This window comes from Macaca fascicularis, chromosome 15 (assembly GCF_037993035.2).
Source record: "Macaca fascicularis isolate 582-1 chromosome 15, T2T-MFA8v1.1".
NCBI lineage: Eukaryota > Metazoa > Chordata > Mammalia > Primates > Cercopithecidae > Macaca > Macaca fascicularis.
Window position 1 is genome coordinate 90,522,287 of NC_088389.1, and position 20,081 is coordinate 90,542,367.

The following is a 20,081-nucleotide window of genomic DNA, read 5'->3' on the forward strand; positions in this document are numbered from 1 at the left end:
TGCAGACTGGAGATGTCAGATTGTTTGGTGTAGGCTGCTCATAAATCCTACTCCAGGGTCACATATCCAGTGGATAACAAGATACAGATCTGGCACTGATTAACTCTAACTAGAAGTGGCTGTTCTTCACTTTTACCCATACATATTTGAACAATGAATGGATTATGCCAAGAAGTAGAAAGTATCTTGCTGAGGGAGGAATGTTTTTAAAATATTTGAATGAAAGCTCTATGTTATTTATTGAGGGACTGTTATGTATGTGCCACTGCAAGGGACACATGATGTGACACTTGCTTTCTAGTGTTTCTATTCTAAGTGGCTAAGGAAGAGTAAAGTTCTGAAAAGTTTCATATAATGCAGCAAAATATATGGCCTACAGCAGTGTACCATGCATTAATAAATTAGTGGACAGTGTCAATAAGAGCTATGAATTCAGAGACAGTGGTCCAAGATAGTAAAAGAAGTCCTGAAGCTCAGTTGAGAATTTAAGGGATGATTAAAGACTGAATAAGTGAAAAAGTTGTGTGTGTGTGTGTGTGTGTGCGCGCGCACGCGTGTGTGTGTGTGTGTTGGGGAGCTAGAGGTGGAACATATATATTTTTTTAAGTTGAGCACAGCAAAACCAGTCTTTGAGACAGTTGAGCATGTGGTATAGTCACATGACAGTGAGCCTGACAATTTGATATAAATGAAGGCTTCCTGTAAGTAACTCAGTGGTAAATAGAGCTAAGAGGTCAACTGTAATATAATACTGGAAAAACCAGAAGAGTCAAGCCAAAAAGCTGGCCAGTCAGTCTTTAACTCTTCAATATTAGAGCGAAATAGGAGAAATTTTTAAAAATGAGTTAAAGGCTGACAGGAAGGTATTCTTCCATTCACTGACTGAATACTTACTGCCAATGCACAGGACTCTTATTGGAAATCTTGTAACTGTGTCCAAGGTATCAGTTCTCGTGGCTTTGCCAGTGCAGCAGCGTTTTTGACCATAAACTTCTTTGACTATAACTCACAGTAAGAAATACCTTATATGTCGTGATTCAATGCACACATATGTTTAACTAAAATACAAATTTTATGGAACCATATTTTGTATAATAAACACTAACATTAAGTATTCAAGTTTATTCCATTTCATTTCTGTTTGTTTAAATTCTGGTCATGACTGACTAAAGTGATTTCACAACCTACTAAATGGGTCATTACCTGCAGTTTAAAAACCAGTGACGTAGTGGATAGATTAGAGAGTAAAAAGGTGGCAGATAGAAAAGCAGGTAAAAAGAGTTATTTTGCTAATTTAGTCATGAAGTGATAAAAATGCAACAGAGTTGAGGCAGTAGAAATGAAAAAGTGATACTGAGGATCAATAAAAGGAAGAATTGGCAAAAAACTTGCTAAGAATTGAAGAAGAGAAAGAGGTCAAAGATAGCTCATAAGTTTTGCAAATGTGTTACCATTCATTAAAATATGGAAGTAAGGAGGGGGAGTCTACTTCCAGGAATGATTTTTAAGTTTTAGTTCATTTGAACTTGAAGTAACACTGGGTAGTCACAGGAAAACATCCAGCAGATATTTACAATGTATATGCCACTGGAGCGCAGATTGGAAGTCACAGCTGAAATAAATCAGGAGTATGGGCAGAAATAATTACTTAAGGTTTAGAAATGAATGCAGTTTTTTTTTTTGATTTTTCTTTTTTTCTTTTTTTTTAAGATTAGAGAGAAACAGTAGACCAGTGACTGTGACAGAACCTCAGGTATGCCAGCTTTTAACAGTCAGGGACAAAAAGCAAAGTGGAGACAGGACAGGAGGAAACAAAGAGAATAAGGAATTATAGCCATAGTACCGGGCACATCACCTCACAGAGCATACTGAAACAACCAAGGAAGGAAGTGTACCCACCTCTTAAAGAAATAAAATGTAATCCAAGAAAGGGTATGATCATGGCAGATAGAGGTGTGTCCAGTTGAGATTATACCACTGCAGGGGACTTGACGCATTTCAAATTGCGTTACGTCTGTTATCCTCTGACAACCTGGGCAAGAGAATGGGTGTGTGTGGTTAACTCTAATTTCGTGATAAGAAACATATAAGGCTCAGAGTGCATAATTTCTTGCTGCAAAATTTGGTGATGAAAGCAAGCCTTGCTGCTTTTTCTAGTTAGCCATGCCTGCTTTTCAGCAGTACTCCGGTGGCATGTGAGGGCAACCTTGGAAACAATAATGTTGGCAGTTAATCATCATAGTTTTCGGGATAGTCAGTGTGTCTGCTGTCATTTAAAATACTGCTCTTGGGTAGTTTACTTGGTTTTTCTATCCTCTGTAACGTTAGGGAAACCATTCCAAGGTCCTGGAAATACAACATCTCTCCCAAATAGCCCATTTATCTGGCATAATAAAATTTCCAGTGACTCTTCAGGATGATATCTGAACTTCTTGAATTTCCACAATGAGATATTCCTACTCTTTTGAGAAAGCTTGTTGTCAGAAGCTGTCATATTTGGAGTCATCTTCAACAATTGAGCTCTATGGTATCTGTTACAGCCTTGCTAAAAAAAAACCTACTGTATTTCACACAATATAATTCATTCACTCGTCAGTCACATTGTCTTTAGATTTGAAAGACAATGACATTGTGTATTTTCCTAAATTTATCCATATTCAATTTGAAAACACAGCTGTGCCAAAAATCTGAAAGGGTTTTTATATTGCTCTGTGTGTGTGTCTGTGTGTGTGCGTGCGCATGTGTACATGCAGCTCTGGTATTTGTTCTTAAAATACTAGAATAAGTTAATAGCCAGAATCTCTAAAGAATCCCATAACCCGTAGTTTAAAGGAATATCAAAAACCATCTGGTCTTATAACCACCACCGCTTTGGGCCCTAACTAAGAGAAAACTAAGAATTTTGGTAAATAGTATGTGGTATTTAACTTTTTAGAAAGTCCAAATAAATTGAGCACATACTGGTGATGCGGTAAAACTAAAGTCCGGTTGTATTCTTTGCTTTTATGGCTGCTTTTTAATGTGTGTGAAAATTCTCCTCAGTGGATAATGATTTCTGCTCATAGTATATACAGATAACCAATAAACATGATAATACAATCAATCAATAAGAGAGCCCTAAGCAAATTCTCTCTCAGGGTATCTAGGTCCAACAACAACCATTTGGTAAAATTCTTCCATAGTGATCAAACAGACTGCTGGCATCAGCCGCATCTGCAGTCTGTTCGTTACAGTGGATGTGTGTGGAGAGCTGTTGGCATAAAATAATCACTCTTTCATGGAATGCTTCCTAGAAGTCAGGCATAGTTCTGTGAGTTTATCTGATATAACTCATGAAATCCTATGGGGTCCTATTATAATTCCAACATTCACTTGGGAAATGGAGGCACAGATAGGTAAACGTACTTGGTCTGTCCAAGCTAGTAAGGATATGAAAGTTGAAGAATTCAGGAAGTCTGGCTCCAGATTTCATGTCTTTGACTAATACCCTAAGAGCTACCTCCTAAGATGCCTGAAGACACCCCTTCGATATCAGCATGAAAACAGATTTCCTAGCATGAGCTCAGGCATGACATTTCCAGGGCTTAGCATGGCTGCAAGGGATGTGTGAGCATTTGCAGAATGAAGGCAGACGTCTGGCCTTGTTTTTCACCCAGGGCATTAGTAGCATGTTTTGAATCAGTGACATTCTGTTTTGTCATTTCAGGACATGATCATTTCTGGGCTCCAGCCTGAAACTTCCTACTCCCTTACGGTCACAGCCTACACAACCAAAGGAGATGGTGCTCGCAGCAAGCCCAAACTGGTGTCCACCACTGGGGCAGGTAATCATGTCTGTGCATGTATGTGCCTTGAATAGTACTGCTAACTTTCTAAATGGTATGGGTAGCCTCTAGCAGGCTTTTATTATTATAAAATCAGAGGAAATAAATGGACTATGGTCAACTTTTGTGTTTTTAGTTCAGGGGCAAAAAAAAAAAAAAAAAATAGATCAGGGAAAAAATAGTCCAAGTGCATAATTTGTCCAAACTATTCAATCAGTCATTCAACAATTATTTCTTTGAGCACCTTCTGTGTGTCAGGCATTGTAATCAGCACTGGGGATGAAGCAATCAACAAAACAGAATAAGAATCTGCACTTACGAAATTTACTTTCTGAATAGGACTAGATAATTAACAAGTGACGAAAGGAGTATAAAATAAAATGTCAGAAAGTGGTAAGATGAAAAGTAAAAGTGTATAGGCAATTAAGGATGAGGCAGCCTCTAGGGGTGAGAAGTTCTTGTAGAGGAAGGATTATTTAAGTTGAGACTCAAATGATGTGAAAGATCAAGTCCCATGAAGGTCTGGAGGGAAGGGGTCTGGGCAGGGAAGTCAAACAACAATTTCAACTTCCCTGGACAACAGATCTCCTTAGAAGAGCTCCCATCTTAAACTGGGTTCATGACTTACAGTTCTACCTTTTGTCATTTTGTCTTCCCCACCCCCTGCTGTGGGGATTCTTAAGAAGCCAAATTGAACAAAAGATAGAAAACAAAAAAGAAAAAGAAGAAAATTAAGAAGGCTAAATAGTATAAAATTACTCCCTTCTAAAGAATAAGGCTTCTTCAGTGCTTTTTAGGGTTACTGTGGGCAGCCACATTAGGAAAAGCCAGCATGAAGGAAGAGCAAGCATTGTAGAATGAGGAAATTAAGAGATAATTGCAGATAAATCCAGTCCTCATGTATAGCAATCTCCCGTGAACATGGAAACCATGATTTGATTTACTCCGCCCGAATCACTTCTCAAACAACTTTTTAGGAACATACCTCTATGTAAAGGCATAAAGGAGAGAACAGCTGTGATGCTGAGTGCCCTCCTGGGTGCCATGCTCACTGCCAGCTTTGTCTAAATGTCATAAGATTTGCCTCGCTCGCATCCTACCACCTGGAATTGCCTCAAGCAGCAGGATTACAGATGGCAAAACTCCTTCAAGGCTGAATCTTCTGGGCTTTTTTTTTTTTTAAATACCATTACATCAAGCTAATAATTTAATGCCCTGCAGAGCAGACACGTATTCAGTGAGGGGCATGATGGCATGATCACTATCTGGCTATGGAACCAGTCTCTATTACAACATCAACAACCAAGAGTTGAATCTCAAATTGAACAACGTGCATTTCCTTCGCCTACATTTATAAATATGTCATAAATAACTCTGAAATGTCTTATATTAAGCACCACTCACCTATTGCCCATTAAATGGGGTCATGTTATGATGACAAGAAAGTAGAGGATTTATAGCCAAGGGATATGAATTTTAGAGAAAGGGATGATTTTGTCTATTTTAACATCACTAACGCCATCTCATCCCTTTTTAGTTACCATACAGTAGACATTTTAGAATTTTAGAACTTAGTCATATATAGAATTCTTTTGGCATTTTCATTCACTATTTTAGATCCTTCTTAATCAATAGAGGCTTCGGTACTGAGATAGAAAATGCTTTCAATTTAGATGCCTACACATTTACTTTTGTAAGACCTCCCCACTGCACCTGGGAAGAAAGTAGAAGAATCCAAATTTAATTCCTTTAAGAGCGAACCTCTAGTTTTCCTTTGCTTAAGCAGCCCCTATTCGTGGTTTATCCCTAGGCAATTAGTGAATATATCAATTTGTTTTGTTTTGTATACTGTATTAAAAATCCTTGTATATTTATGTGACTGTGAAGAATTACTGAATTTATCTCACAGACGTTGAGCTCCTAATAATCATAATTGTAAAGGTATTTAGTTACAGCTCCCACAAAGAATTCAGGAATTCTCGTGAAATTTTATTTTAATGGTAAACTTCCTGATTGTGGGGTGTTTGTTTATTATACCTTGTTTCTAGAACCTGTAAATAATCATATCTTTGAAACAAGAGTACTGATCATAGTTTAAGTATAATCTACAGGAGATTCATATAACCTGAAGGATGCTTCTGAAGAAAATGTTGGCTTTTATGTTTCAATGATTATGAAATATCTGTATTTTCTTTGTTAATACTCCCATTATTCTGTATTGTAATAATTTGTTTACTGCCTGAGGCCTTGAGGTTAAAACAAACAGAAAATTCATTGGTTTGACATTTTCTGTGTATTTTTACGTGAATTTCAGTACTATATTGAACAGCTATGTTAAGGATAATCAAAAGATGACTGTGACAGGGAGAATTTGGAAATCTTAGCCCAAGTCTAGTCAATTATGATTGTTGTTGCTTTGGTACTAGGTTAAATTGGGGCTAAGTTTAGAACCACTGCAACTAAGTACCTCAATTTATCGCCAATGATTGCAGTTGCTAAAAAGTAAAGGGAAACCACACATATATACCAATTCAGAAGTCCTAAGAGATTTTTTAAAGAATGTAAGAGAATAAGAAAATGTAAAAGGGAGAAGAGTTTATATGTCGTGATATAAATTAGAGTTATTTACTTTGTAGCTGGACCTTCTCTGCTTCTTCCAATATGTTCACTAAGACCTGGCCAAAAAGTGACCTTCTGACTCCCCTGAGTAATTATTTAAGACCCTTTCATCTTACCAACCCTCAAGCTCCAGTGCTGGAGTGAGCAGAACCATTGAACCAACAGCTGGCATGACCTATAAAAGTAGCCTACAGAATAACCCTAAGGCATTAGAAACCTGAGCCAGACTCCACAGATCGCACAATCTATTCCACCTCATTATTTTCCCAACTAGAATATGCCTGTATTAGAGAACGTGGACCCTGCTGTATCTGTCTTTATTTCCTCACTCAAATACCTGTGTGCCAGTGTACAAGTATTTGCACAAAGTGAATTATTGGTAAATGTTTGATACCTATAGTGTTTCTGGAAGCCAGGAATGCAATGAGTTCCATTGCCAATCTGTGGAGTTTGGGAGAATTCGTTTTAACTATGTATTCAGTGATGTAGAACTCTCCTCATTCCTTTTCCCCTTTTTATCTTACCAGTGATTCCCTGGATGAAATACCACAACTGTCCCAAACCCTTACTCCAGCCTATTTAAACTTCATTTACTATTTCTATTATTCACATGCTTGTGGAAATTTTGGGCATCCCTTCGTGTGACCCTTCATGGGGTCAGCCTCTCCTGAGGTGGAAATTGGGAGTTCTTCCCCAAGCTGCACAAGCATTCATTTCTTTACTGAGCCCTTCCTTTATGCTTCGTGGCACTTCCAGGCTGGTTGTCTCATAGTTTTCAGGCTTAGTAAAACTTCTGCCCAGGGAAGGAATGACTGTTGTGGGTTTGGCAATAGAGAGCAGACTAAGATCCTTGTGTACAGCAGGGGAAGTCAGTAGGTCAGAGCTAACGCTCTTTTTTTCTAGATCATTACTTTGATCTTGTGATTCCAAGCCAACAAGCCTTTCTGTCCCAGAATAAGAAAGGTCATGCCAACATCGAAAACAAAAGAGATTACTCCATCCTAAGCTTTGACTCCCACAGAAGAATAAATATATACATTTACAAAGTCAGTGAGGTTTTTCCTAGACTTTGCCAGCCCATTATATTTCTCCAAATGTGTACCATAGCAATATTATAAAGTGAAACATCAGTTAATAAGAACATGCTCATAAATGACAAATATTAGAATGCAATCTATATTTGTGGTATATCAAGAAATTATTTTTATTTATCCTAGCTTTACATGCATCTTACAGAAACAGGATACACAGTGTATATATTATTATGCAGTTCATTGGAACTAGAATTTCAGAAACTTTTAATAAATATTTTTAATCTGTTGTCCTGGAGAATGTTGAGAATTAATAGTTGTGTTTCCACCCACTTGTTTCAACTGAGTTTCATATATTAAAGGCTGTATTCTCTGCTGAAAGCTCTATTTCACCATGGATTTTTCACAGCAGAGACTCAGGTGTTTAATCCTTGAGACCATCACTGACATTTTCATGGACAAATCATGTAAATGCTGTGTATACACAAAGGGGAATTAAAGATGTCTGCCAGTGTCTCTACCTTAAAGTACTATTTTAAAATTAAGATAATTGTAAATACATTAAAAGCAAATGAAATAGTTCACACAGTCTCCAACTTATGGATGGATTGTGTTCTGAGAGGGTTAGTTGATTGTTAAGATCTCTGGATGCATTGTTCCTGAGGAACACAGTGAGTATACAATGATGTGGTTCCTGGGCCTACCTTCAACACACATATTTTATATATACAACGCAACACACATGTTTTACATATATAACACAACACACGTTATTGAGTAATTATTTATCTAAAAACTTTAGAGAGTATTATTTTCATACATTGTGGGTTAGCTGAGTTACATAAGCGTGCTATGAATCTTCCTAGCATGTGAAACAAAACTGTTACTCCATTGGTTAAGGAAGTAAATATCTTAATGATATATCTGAGAGCAGAGCACATCTCCACCTGGTCTCACTTTCTGAAATACAAAATGAAGAGGCTAATCAGTCCATCTCTGAGGTTAATATTCTATATATTGTCTCATAATCTTTTTCGTGATTTTTTTTTACCTTAATCTATATCCCCATGGTATGATTTTTTATCACCTGTCTCCCATTACTGTAAGCTTTCCTCCTTTCCTACCATCTTTCTTTTTCTTCACGTTCATAATTTTGAGACATAGTTTCACTGTCACTTAGGCTGGATAGCAGTGGTGTGATCAATAGCTCACTGTAGCCTCAAACTCTTGGCTCAAGCAGTTCTCCCACCTCAGCCCCCTGAGTAGCTAAGACTACAGACATGTGACGCCATGCCTTTTTTTTTTTTTTTTTTTTTTTTCCGTAGAGATGAGTCTTGCTATGTTGCCAAGCTGTTTTCAGGCTGTTTGTTTGTTTGTTTTTGAGATGGAGTTTTGCTCTTGTTGCCCAGACTGGAGTGCAGTGGCACAATCTCGGCTCACTGCAGCCTCTGCCTCCCAGGTTCAAGTGATGCTCCTGCCTCAGCCTGCTGAGTAGCTGGGATGACAGACATGCGCCACCATGTCCAGCTATTTTTATGTTTTTAGTAGAGACAGGGTTTCTCCATGTTGGTCAGGCTGATCTCAAACTCCCAACCTCAGGTGATCCACCCGCCTCTGCCTCCCAAAGTGCTGAGACTACAGGCATGAGCCACTGTGCCCAGCCGCTGGTTTTGAACTCTTCGTCTCAAGCAATCCTGCCACCTCAGCTCCCGAACTACTGGGTTTACAGACATGAGCCACCATACTTGGCCTTTCTTCTTCTTTCTGTTAACTTGGTTTAGTTTTGATTCTGATGGTCCTCCCTCAATGTCTTTTGTTGTGGATTCCAGGAATAATTGCTCTCCATTAAAAATAAATACAGATATGATAATGCATTGAATGAGTAGATTAGAACTTTTCACATTTCTAACTTAAAAGGTAAATAAATTCTGTACTCATTGGAAGCTAGCCCTTCACCATAAAAAGTTTAATATTTGGATTATGAATAATTGATTAATATTAATAGAATGCAGAACCTCATGCTAAGACTTTACATGAATTTCCTCATTTATTATTCACAACAATATAAAGTAGATCTTAATATAATTCCCATTTTACAGATGAAGAACTTGATGAAGATGAATGATGTGGATAGTAAAGTTAGACAGAAAATGCAAATTAGATTCATAGTAAGTCAGTTTGATATTATTTTATTTTTTTTAAGTTTAAGCAACATAACAGCACAATTAAGCATTTAAGCAATTGACTCAGACAGAGTTGGGTTTGCCTTATAGCTTTCTCACTTGTTACACGCTGGCCTCGGACAATTTTCTACCTCTCTGGGCCTCATTTTCTCATTATAGAAGATAGAGATAATAATAACTAATCCAAGAATGTAGTGAGGAGTCAGGAATGTAAACCAATTGTGAACACTATATGCAATGCACTTAGCATGGCGCCGGTGCATTGCACATACTCAATGAATAAATAATCATTATAGTTATTATTATTAGTGATATCTAATTGGCTGATCTTTGCTCGAATTAATTTATCTTTGATATGAACCTTTATGTGTGAAGGTTTAAAATGTGCAGGTGTCAAAAAAATTCCCTTAAGCTGTTGTTTCAATGATAATTTCTGTTTGTGTCCATTATCAAATTCTAGTATCTCAGCCTACTTTAATAAAGTAAGACAAGGAGCATATTTCCACAAAGGTATGTAGGTCAAACATTGCCTTTTTTGTTTTGTTTTGTTTTGTTTGGGTAAGTAAGAAAATGGGAATACCAGTAGAGTGGAACTCCCTCATTTGGCAATGACTGAAATGTGGACATTCAAATTGGTTGATCTTACCACACCATCCCATGTGCTCCAGTTCCAGGGAAACCTCGGCTTGTGATTAACCACACTCAGATGAATACTGCTCTCATTCAGTGGCACCCTCCTGTGGACACATTCGGACCTCTTCAGGGCTACCGTCTAAAATTTGGCCGCAAGGATATGGAGCCGCTTACTACTCTCGAGTTCTCTGAAAAAGAAGATCACTTTACAGCTACAGACATCCACAAAGGAGCATCATATGTCTTTAGGCTCTCAGCCAGAAACAAAGTGGGCTTTGGGGAGGAGATGGTGAAGGAGATTTCCATTCCAGAGGAAGTACCAACTGGATTCCCTCAAAACCTTCACTCAGAAAGCGCTACTTCAACCTCCGTCCAGTTATCTTGGCAACCACCTGTCCTGGCAGAGAGAAATGGCATTATCACCAAGTATACCCTTCTTTATAGGGACATCAACATCCCCCTTCTCCCAATGGAGCAGCTTATTGTTCCAGCTGACATCACTATGACACTCACTGGCTTAAAACCAGATACCACATACGATGTAAAAGTACGTGCTCATACGAGCAAAGGGCCCGGGCCATATAGTCCCAGTGTCCAGTTCAGGACACTGCCTGTGGATCAAGGTAGGATTTGTCTGCTTACGGCCTTCCTCCTTTAAAGGAATATCAGTCTTTGGAAATCAGTATTTTGAAGCTATAATAACTGATCAGCCCATTCATATTAATAGGTTCAGCAAAAACAAAAAGGTAAAGTATGTAAAACTTACTACGTCTTGGATGCCTTAGATTTCAGTTATAGAATGTCAAGCAAGTCTGGCTGACAGCTCCCCAATGTCCTCAGGTAAGGAAAACACAATATAGTTGGCTGAATTGGAGAGAAAGGAAAGATCTTTATGAGACTGGGGTATTAAAATGAATGCTCTAAACAGGTAGGAAAATCATACTTCTCTCTCTCTGATCAAAGTAGACAGCATCTAGCATAAGCCCTGTGGTCCATGGTGGAAAGGACAGGTCATCTGTTTTAAGAATAGTTTAAATACACTGTTTTTCCTTTTCCAGCAGTGTTTGCAAAAAATTTTCATGTCAAAGCAGTAATGAAGACTTCTGTGTTGCTGTCTTGGGAGATTCCAGAGAATTATAACTCTGCCATGCCTTTCAAAGTAAGTTGTTTTCTCATTAGTAAGAAATCACAGATAAAAGTAGAGGGGACCGTTTATCTGGGTAAGTTATTTGCACCGCAAGCAGACCACTTCATTTTGGCCACATGTCCTTGCTGTTCTCATTTGTGACTTTCACATGGGAGATCGTTGGGTGCTTTGCAAGTGTGTTCTTTTCACTCTGAATAGGGAGCAGGAGCTCAAACCCAGGGCTGGCATCACTTATAAGTTACCTACTACTTTGAACTTGAACTTTTTACATCTAAGCTAGTGCTTTTGTTTTCCAGCCAGAGAATGAAATGTACATGGTTTCTACCTATTTATATTAAAACACCCTGGGGGTTTCTGAATTTATTCGCTGGCCTGTATTGTTGGCACATTTTAAACTCTGACTTGCCATTAAGAGATGTTAGTAAGTACATATTTATGAAATAAGAAATAGAGAAACATTTTTGAAAGTAAAAATATATTTAGAAAGAGGAACCAAAACCTTTAGAAAATTAGCAATATTGATAATACATTGAAACGTAGAGCTTTTCTGCACATATTCCATTGAGAGCACATACAACTGAGAGGTCTAATATTGGTAAATATATGTGTGTGTGTGTGTGTATATATATATATATATATATCTTTGTATATTTTTGATAGACTTGGAAACATTTTATGACACAGTAGGAAATGACAGGAAAATTGATTTGATCTCCAGAATTATGACCACTCATGGGCTTAGAAGTCACCTAAAAGTAGAATTGACTATATAGACATTTTCCATAAGCAAGGGCAGATTGGTTTAGAAAATATATTTTGCCTCTCTGACCATCAGATTTTTTTGATTGGTTTTATCTCTTTAGATTCTTTATGATGATGGGAAAATGGTAGAAGAAGTAGATGGCCGAGCCACACAGAAGTTAATTGTCAACCTGAAGCCTGAGAAGTCATATTCATTCGTGCTGACAAATCGTGGGAACAGTGCTGGTGGGCTGCAGCACAGGGTCACAGCAAAGACTGCACCGGATGTGTTACGTACCAAGCCTGCCTTCATTGGGAAGACCAACTTGGATGGCATGATTACTGTGCAACTGCCTGAAGTACCTGCAAATGAGAATATAAAGTAAGTTGATTGAAGGTTTAGGGCTGAAGGAAAGAATTATTGGTAAATAAGAACGTTACGTCTCAAAATTATAGAGGTCATAAAAGAAGATATTGCTTAATGTAGTGAAAGATTCTTCTGCTCAGACTCCCAGTTTTGCTATCCGAGGTCTGTTACAACATGTCCTAGTATTCATTGTAACACAGATTTTCGTTAATTTAACACTGAGTTTTTAATCTGTGTTGCAGGGACAGTGTTATTTAGGAGAAACACAAAACATATAGAAGATGATTCTTACTACAAAGCTTTTTGTTTGTTTTTGTTTTTGTTTTTGTTTTGAGACAGAGTCTCACCCTGTCAACCAGGCTGGAGTGCAGTGGTGCAATCTCAGCTCACTGCAAGCTCCGCCTCCTGGGTTCAAGTGATTCCCCTGCCTCAGCCTCTCGAGTAGCAGGGATTACAGGCGCCTGCCACCATGCCCAGCTAATTTTTTGTATTTTTAGTAGAGACAGGGTTTCACTGCGTTAGCTAGGATGGTCTCAATCTCCTGACCTCGTCATCTGCCCCCCTCGGCCTCCCAAAGTGCTAGGATTACAGGCGTGAGCTACCGCGCCCGGCTACTGCAAAGCATTTTATGTCATAGTTTATGGAATAAGGTGAATAGGTGATTAACTCTAATATTTGACAAAATATTTTTCTAATTATGAAGACGTCTTACAAAGTACTCTAAGATTGAAAAAAACATTGGGTGAAATTAGATGATGATGTGTGACACTGATGTATTACAAATAGGAAAAATTCCAACAAGTTAAAGTTAAAAATGACATTGGAAAAAAATATAAACATTAGAAAATTCAAGTGGTCTGGTTCGAATGTAGTGCAGCATAGAGGCCAATAGGCCTGAAGTGGAAAATTAAATCTGGTCAATTAAATAGTTTCTCCAAAGACATATAGCTAGTTGGTTGCATAACTAGTAGAAGAAAAAAGTATTTTCACCAAAATGTATGAACTACAAGTACTGTGGTGGACCCCGGGGAATTAAAAGATGGGATTCCTGACTTCAAAGACCTTACCATAGAGTGAGAGAGATACAGAGAAACAGACAGATGTAGTAAGCGTTAATGACAGAATTATGCTTTATCTTAAGAGCAGCTGATTCAGAATGGGTCAAGGAAGTTTCTGATCCCTTAATCTTAAGGGATAAATAGGAGTCATACAAATAATAAAAGAGAGACTATTTGCAAAGGGAGTGGTATGTGCATAGGCCCATTACTAAAGGCACCCAATGGTGCCATACGGCTGGATCCCAGAGTGCCTGGCCACAAGTGACAAGAGAAGGAAGAAGGAGGCATACAAGAGCCAAGGGTAAACCCTGAAGTGAAAACTATATCCTCTAGACAATGGGAAACCATTAAAGCTCTTTATACAGGAGAGTGGCATGATAACATTTCTGTAATACACAATAAAATTCCATTTTAGGAAATATTTGTTGAGTATCTGTTGTGCTACCTGTTTGAAATAAGAATAAATCCTTTCTCATTTCTTGTATCTCATTTCTTGTATCTCACAAGTTTAGATGAAACTTGCTATGCCAGGTTTGAAGGTCAAGCAGAGAGGCATTTATCCATAGCTCATGCATTGTTGGAAGTTGGATAGACTGGAGCACCATAGAGATAGTGGTAGAGAAAATTGTTGGGAGGTGGTCACATAGTTAGTTGACTCTAGGCAAATAACAAGATTCTAAAGGAAGGTGATGATGATGGAAACAGGATGCAGAGGCAGACATGAGATACACTAGGAGTAGTAGTACAGCATAAATAGTTTTAATGATGAGATCAAGACAGTAAAATATGGCTCTGAGGTCTGAGCTTGGATGACAATGAATGATGCTGTCATCCTAAAGGATAAAAACATTCAGAAGTAAATGAGTTTAATGTTGGGTGTATTAATATGAAATATCAGTGAAATACCTAGTTAGAAATGTGGGCTTAGAGAAGTTATTAAGATTAAAGATGGCCAGGCATGGTGGCTCATGCCCGTAATCCCAGCACTTTGGGAGGCTGAGGCCGGCAGATTACAAAGTCAGGAGTTTGAGACCAGCCTGACCAAAATGGCGAAACCCCGTCTCTACTAAAAATACAAAAATTAGCCCGGCATGGTGGCACACGCCTGTAATCCCAGCTACTCAGGAGGCTGAAGCAAGAGAATCACTTGAACCTAGGAGGTGGTGGAGGTTACAGTGAGCCAAGATTGTTCCACTGCACTTCAGCCTGAGCGACAGAGCTACACTCCGTCTCAAAAGAAAAAAAAAAATCGATTATAGATATACATTTAGGAGTTGTTAACTAAGTAGCAATGGTTTCACGGAAGAAGACAGAATTATTGAAGCAATGAGAGGAAAATGTGAAGCAAAAGACTAAAAGAAAGGTCTCAGTTAATAGGAAGAAGAGAGCCAGTAGAGGACACGGGGAGGGATTATTGGAAATCTAAGAGGAGAACTGAGCCAGAGCAGCATGGCAAAGGGATTTTCTAGAAGGAGAAAAATTTAAAAAGTGGTCAAAAACTCCCCAGACTCCAGAAAACTTAAAGCAGATGGCTGAGAAAATCAGGTATTAAAAAATAAGAAATAAGAAGTTTTAAAATAGTATAATTTGTGTAATATAGGTATAATTAATAAATTCAGACATGATATACATCCTAAAACAACCTTTCCTGAGTAAACTTTCAGTTATTGTTTATTTGATAAAATAATTGATGAATTTCAACTAGGTGACGGAATTTCAAAAAGATTATTACTAAAATCAGTGAAAAGAATTTCTAAAATATTACTAAAATAAATTCAGTGAAAAGAATTTCTAAAAGATTATTCCTAAAATAAATTCAGTGTAAAATAAGGTCTTCACATTTGTCTACTCTTATTTTTCTTTCTTTCTGGTTTTTTTTTTGTTGTTGTTTGTTTGAGATGGAGTCTCATTCTGTCGCCCAGTCTGGAGTGCAGTGGCCCCATCTCTGCTCACTGCAAGCTCCGCCTCCTGGGTTCACGTCATTCTCCTGACTCAGCCTCTCCAGTAGCTGCAACTACGGGAGCCCACCACCATGCCTGGCTAATTTTTTTGTATTTTTAGTAGAAATGTGATTTCACCATGTTAGCCAGGTTGGTCTTGATCTCCTGACCTCATGATCCACCCACCTCAGCCTCCCAAAGTGCTGGGATTACAGGCATGAGCCACGGCGCCCGGCCCTTCTTTTTCTATAATCCAGAAATCTGAAAATGAGAATTGAGTATTTGCGTAATTTTTATCCCAACAAATTTCAGTATGACAGTGGGATTATATTCATCGATTTGTGTATTCATTCTGAATGTTTATTAATTGATCTTGACAGATAAAGGATATTTATGAATTTTTAAAACCACTTTATTGAAATATAATTGATATGTAAGAAGCTGTACATATTTAATGTGTACAACTCAATGAGTTTGGGGATAAGTATTTACCTATAAAACCATCAAGTCCATAGAAATATCAGTTAATTCTTGATCACCCACCCTAGTAGCAGTCAATGTTAATGTTTCAGGGATTCAGTAGTGACGGTGTGTTCTTTCTCACTGTTCTCATACAACATAGTTGATTGGAAAATTTGGACAAACAAAGAGTTCACTGAAGCAGAGTCCTATAATAGAGAAAATTAGATAGATAAGGGAGGCTGTAGATGAGGCTCCTAACTCCGACTTACTAGTTCAGCAATCCTAGAGAAAGTGACAACTGAGGCTTTTTAAGCTGAGGCTTAAAAAGTGACAGGAAGTTAGCTGGGCCATGGGAGGAGGAGTAGAAAGACAGCCGTTCACTCAGAGGATAGAGCATCTCTGATGGTGCAGAGGCAAGAGAAAGACTAGCAATTGTTATTTGGCCACATTGTACTTGTCTGCCTCTTAAGACTTTCCTGCTGGCATCCAACAAATATATATTCTATACACACTATTTTGTCAGTGCTATTTTTGGGAATAGAAAAATGACTGAGATTAAGTCCTACCTGATAGTAAGAGAATAGATTCAGAAACTAGATAATGTGAATATAATAGGGTGAGTACTGCCAGGTGTTGTGGAAACACAAATATCAAGTTTTAGCCCAACTTGGGTGTCAGGGGAGGCCTCCTGAAGGTGATCATATCTAATCTGAGTCTGATAGCATAAGAAAGATTTAATAAAGGTGAAAAAGTTACAAATAATGAAAGAACAGGGAAAAGATAGACTATAAATTCATTCCATTAAAAATCATGCATGTCTCTTCAAGAAAAGAGCAGTTGAGAGAGGAAAATAGTATAGTATATTCTTCAGCATTTACTATTAATTTAGTTTTCAATACTTTCTTTTATTTATATTAAAAATGACCTTTAAGAGGCTGTTCACCAAATTGTCTTGATAAAATGTGTTAGCTATTACTGGAAATCGGCACTTTTAGCCCATTGGTGGCAAACATTAGTTTCATTTTCCAGTTTCTGAAGGAGTTGCGAATATTGCAGAATGTTTTCTACCTTTGTCAGATTTTTTTTCTTTTTTAGCTTGTTCAATTTTTTTTGTTTGTTTGTTTTATTTATGCACTTTCCCCTTCTATATTTGAAATGGGAGTCAGGAAAAAGGTAACTTTGACATCACAGAAATGAGACCATTATGAAACAGAAAAAGAAAGCAAACTATTATGGACATTTTTTGTTTTCTAGAAATGAATTAAAGATTCTCAGAAATATATTACAGCCACTTAGGGGAAGAAATGAGTGAAAGACTAAACCAGGAAAGTACTTGAGTGGGAAAAGTATCAAAGAAATGGAAAATGAAAATCAAATCTTTTAGTGAAAAGCCTTAGATTATTTAGTAGAATTCTTAAAGGGATAATATTGTAAGGTTACTGTTCCTGTTTTCTAGATTGGTCAATGTAGCGCGGTCAGGTATTACAAGAAGCTCTGTGCCGGGTTGTGTCACTTGCAGTGGTTGGCAAGTTTAGAAATTAGGAAAGGTTGTAGCTTTTTATTCAGTATTCTGTGAGAAAAACGTGAGGAAGAAACAGAACTCATTCCAGAACTGTGGGCACGTTGCTAACTTTTATTTAGATGAAAGCTATCCACAAAAATGCTTCCTATTTGTTTTCAAGCAAAATGCAGTTTTGGTGATTGACACCTGTTTTGTTGACCAACAGAAACCGTGCTTTCATTTCTGGCCAAGTTAATCAGGAGATCTTGGCCCCTACTCCTTAACTCCTCACCACCTAAAAACAAAAGTGTTCAATGATTTCTAATTAATTTAATATCTCTTTACTTTCATACTTGGTTTTTATATTTTTTGTGTGCCAAATTAGGAGAGTTCCCTCACAGAAAGGCTAAATTTCTTTTGTAACAGCCTTAAGGATGCTGCAAGTTCTGGTATCAGGAATTCTGTGGTGCTTAAACCTTCTATTTAAATAGATTTGGGGAGCAGAATGCCAGTCAGATCTAGCAGATCAGAAGCAAGTTGTAATGACATAGGGAACTTCTGTGACTTCATAGAGCAGAATTTTACCCTGGGTATTTAAAAAATGCACAACACAGATTATACTAAGAGAAAAAACTACCAGAAGGTACTCAGTGTAAATTAATTTTATAACAACCATTTTATGTTTATAAAAAGTGGAAATGAAGAATAAGGGTATTTTATGAAATTTTAAATTTCTTTGGTCTTACTAATTTGTTCTCAACTTTTTCTTTTATACAAGAAGATTTTTATGGAAGCATGGCTTACAGTGTTGCTTCATAAGATTTGTGTTCCACTATTAGCAGCTTAATGAAGAGTAATTCATCATGTGTTTGTGAGTTAAAGTAGTAAAGGCTTAAATTTGTATAGTACTTTGCAGTTTACTGAGGATATTAGGTTTCATTTAAGACTCACAATAACCCTGTGAGGTAGGTATTCTTCCTCTAATTTACATATGAGTAAAATGAGGCCCAATGGTACTAAGTGTCCTGGCCAAGATCATACAGCTGATACTGGTAGTAGTTAATAGGAACAGAGGGCAAACTAGGTGCTATGCAAAGGACGTTACACACATTAACTGATGTAATCGTCACAGGAAGGGTGCTCCTCATTTTATAGCCGAGGAACACACAATATAGACTGACTTGCCACAGCCCACAACACAAAACCAGAGAGGAAAGACTTGAATTCAGGCAGCCTGACTCCAGAGCCCACATTCTGAACCACAGGCTCTGCCTCTGTGACCCTAAGTTTATTGGTCAAAATAAAACTTTTTTTTTTCCTAGGTCAATTGATAACTGATTAAAACTCCAAAAGAAGTAGACATAAACAGGACTGCCCCAGAGAAACCTTAGAACTAGGAGTGACCAGGCATATATGCTTGGGTACAGATCACGGAAGTGTGTGTTTAGTGTCATGAAGCAATAAAGTCAGTGGGTTACCATGAGAATTTAAGGAGAGGTAAAGCAGGAGGCTTATGCAAGGAATGACATTCATCATTAAACTCCTAGATGGATTTTTCACCTCCCAGTTAATTAACATGTTTGAGAATGCTAATACAGACTAATACAAAAAGCCTGACTGAATTCGAAGTGGGACTGCCACAAAGACCAGAGCTTGCCTTCCCATATAATTATGGGGAACTGAGCCCCTTGATGATAACATGTTAAATGAAATTAGTAAAACTTTACTTAATATAATTAAAACTCTGAAGGTTAGATTTAACTTATCTAATTAAATCTAATAGACTGGGAAAACACAGCTTACTTTATAAGTAGTCAAGGGCTTTCCAGATATATTGATTCTGAAGTTATTTATTTTTCTATTACTTTAATAGTTAAAGTCTATGTTGAAAAGCTGTTTTGAGTCTAAACTCCAGGCTTGAGGCAGACAGGCAAAGCAGAATGTTGAGTTTAATTTTACCCAAAAATAAAGCTAGCTCCAAAAGCAATTTATTTCTTTTTTTTTTTTTTTTCATTTCAAGCAAGTTCTTTCAGCTCATATGATTTGGTTGATATGAATTTATAGGGCACATATTAGCTGCCCATTTCACTTCTCATATCTGAATCATCTTATCTTCCTTAATGTCCTGTGAGATTAGAACAAGGGTCACGAGTAGGCCAGTAAAGAAAAGAATGTTTGCAATAAGCAGTTATGTTTTCTAGAAACTCTGTTTGGGCATGCCATTGCTGATTTGAAGAAAGGAGAAAAAGCTTGATGAGACTGAGAGTTGAAAATTCTGATGGAGAAGAACTGCCAAATATTTTTGACTGCCTGACTTAGGAGAGATGTTAATTCCTGAGAGCCACCTATTGTACCCACTTTCTTTGCAGTGGAAGAATAATTCCATGATAAAATGGCAAAGTTAAGCAAATTTTGGGGGTATTATATGTATGTCAGCTTTAGTAATGTGCTTATAAATATATAAATTTGTTGTATAAGAAAATTTATAGATTAAAAATTGTCCACAGAGACCATATAATGGGGGTAATTTGTGTAAATAAAAATCAGGGAAGATTTCGCTTAGAAAATAATCGGT

At 37.4% G+C, this 20,081-nt stretch overlaps 1 protein-coding gene across 50 annotated transcripts in view; it reads left to right on the plus strand.

Moving 5' to 3' along the window:
* The window catches only part of PTPRD (protein tyrosine phosphatase receptor type D), a 545,821-nt gene that overhangs the window by 363,746 nt on the left and 161,994 nt on the right, over nt 1-20,081 (plus strand). For 20 of the 50 annotated variants that reach the window (XM_074017485.1, XM_074017484.1, XM_074017482.1 and 17 more), the window contains 4 exons: nt 3,707-3,824; nt 10,326-10,913; nt 11,352-11,449; nt 12,301-12,560. In XM_074017485.1, the coding sequence (XP_073873586.1) occupies nt 3,707-3,824; nt 10,326-10,913; nt 11,352-11,449; nt 12,301-12,560 (1,064 nt within the window). Of the gene's footprint in view, nt 1-3,706; nt 3,825-10,325; nt 10,914-11,348; nt 11,450-12,300; nt 12,561-20,081 lie in introns of all 50 variants that reach the window. The other 30 variants (XM_074017470.1, XM_074017474.1, XM_074017489.1 and 27 more) reach the window with 3 other exon arrangements.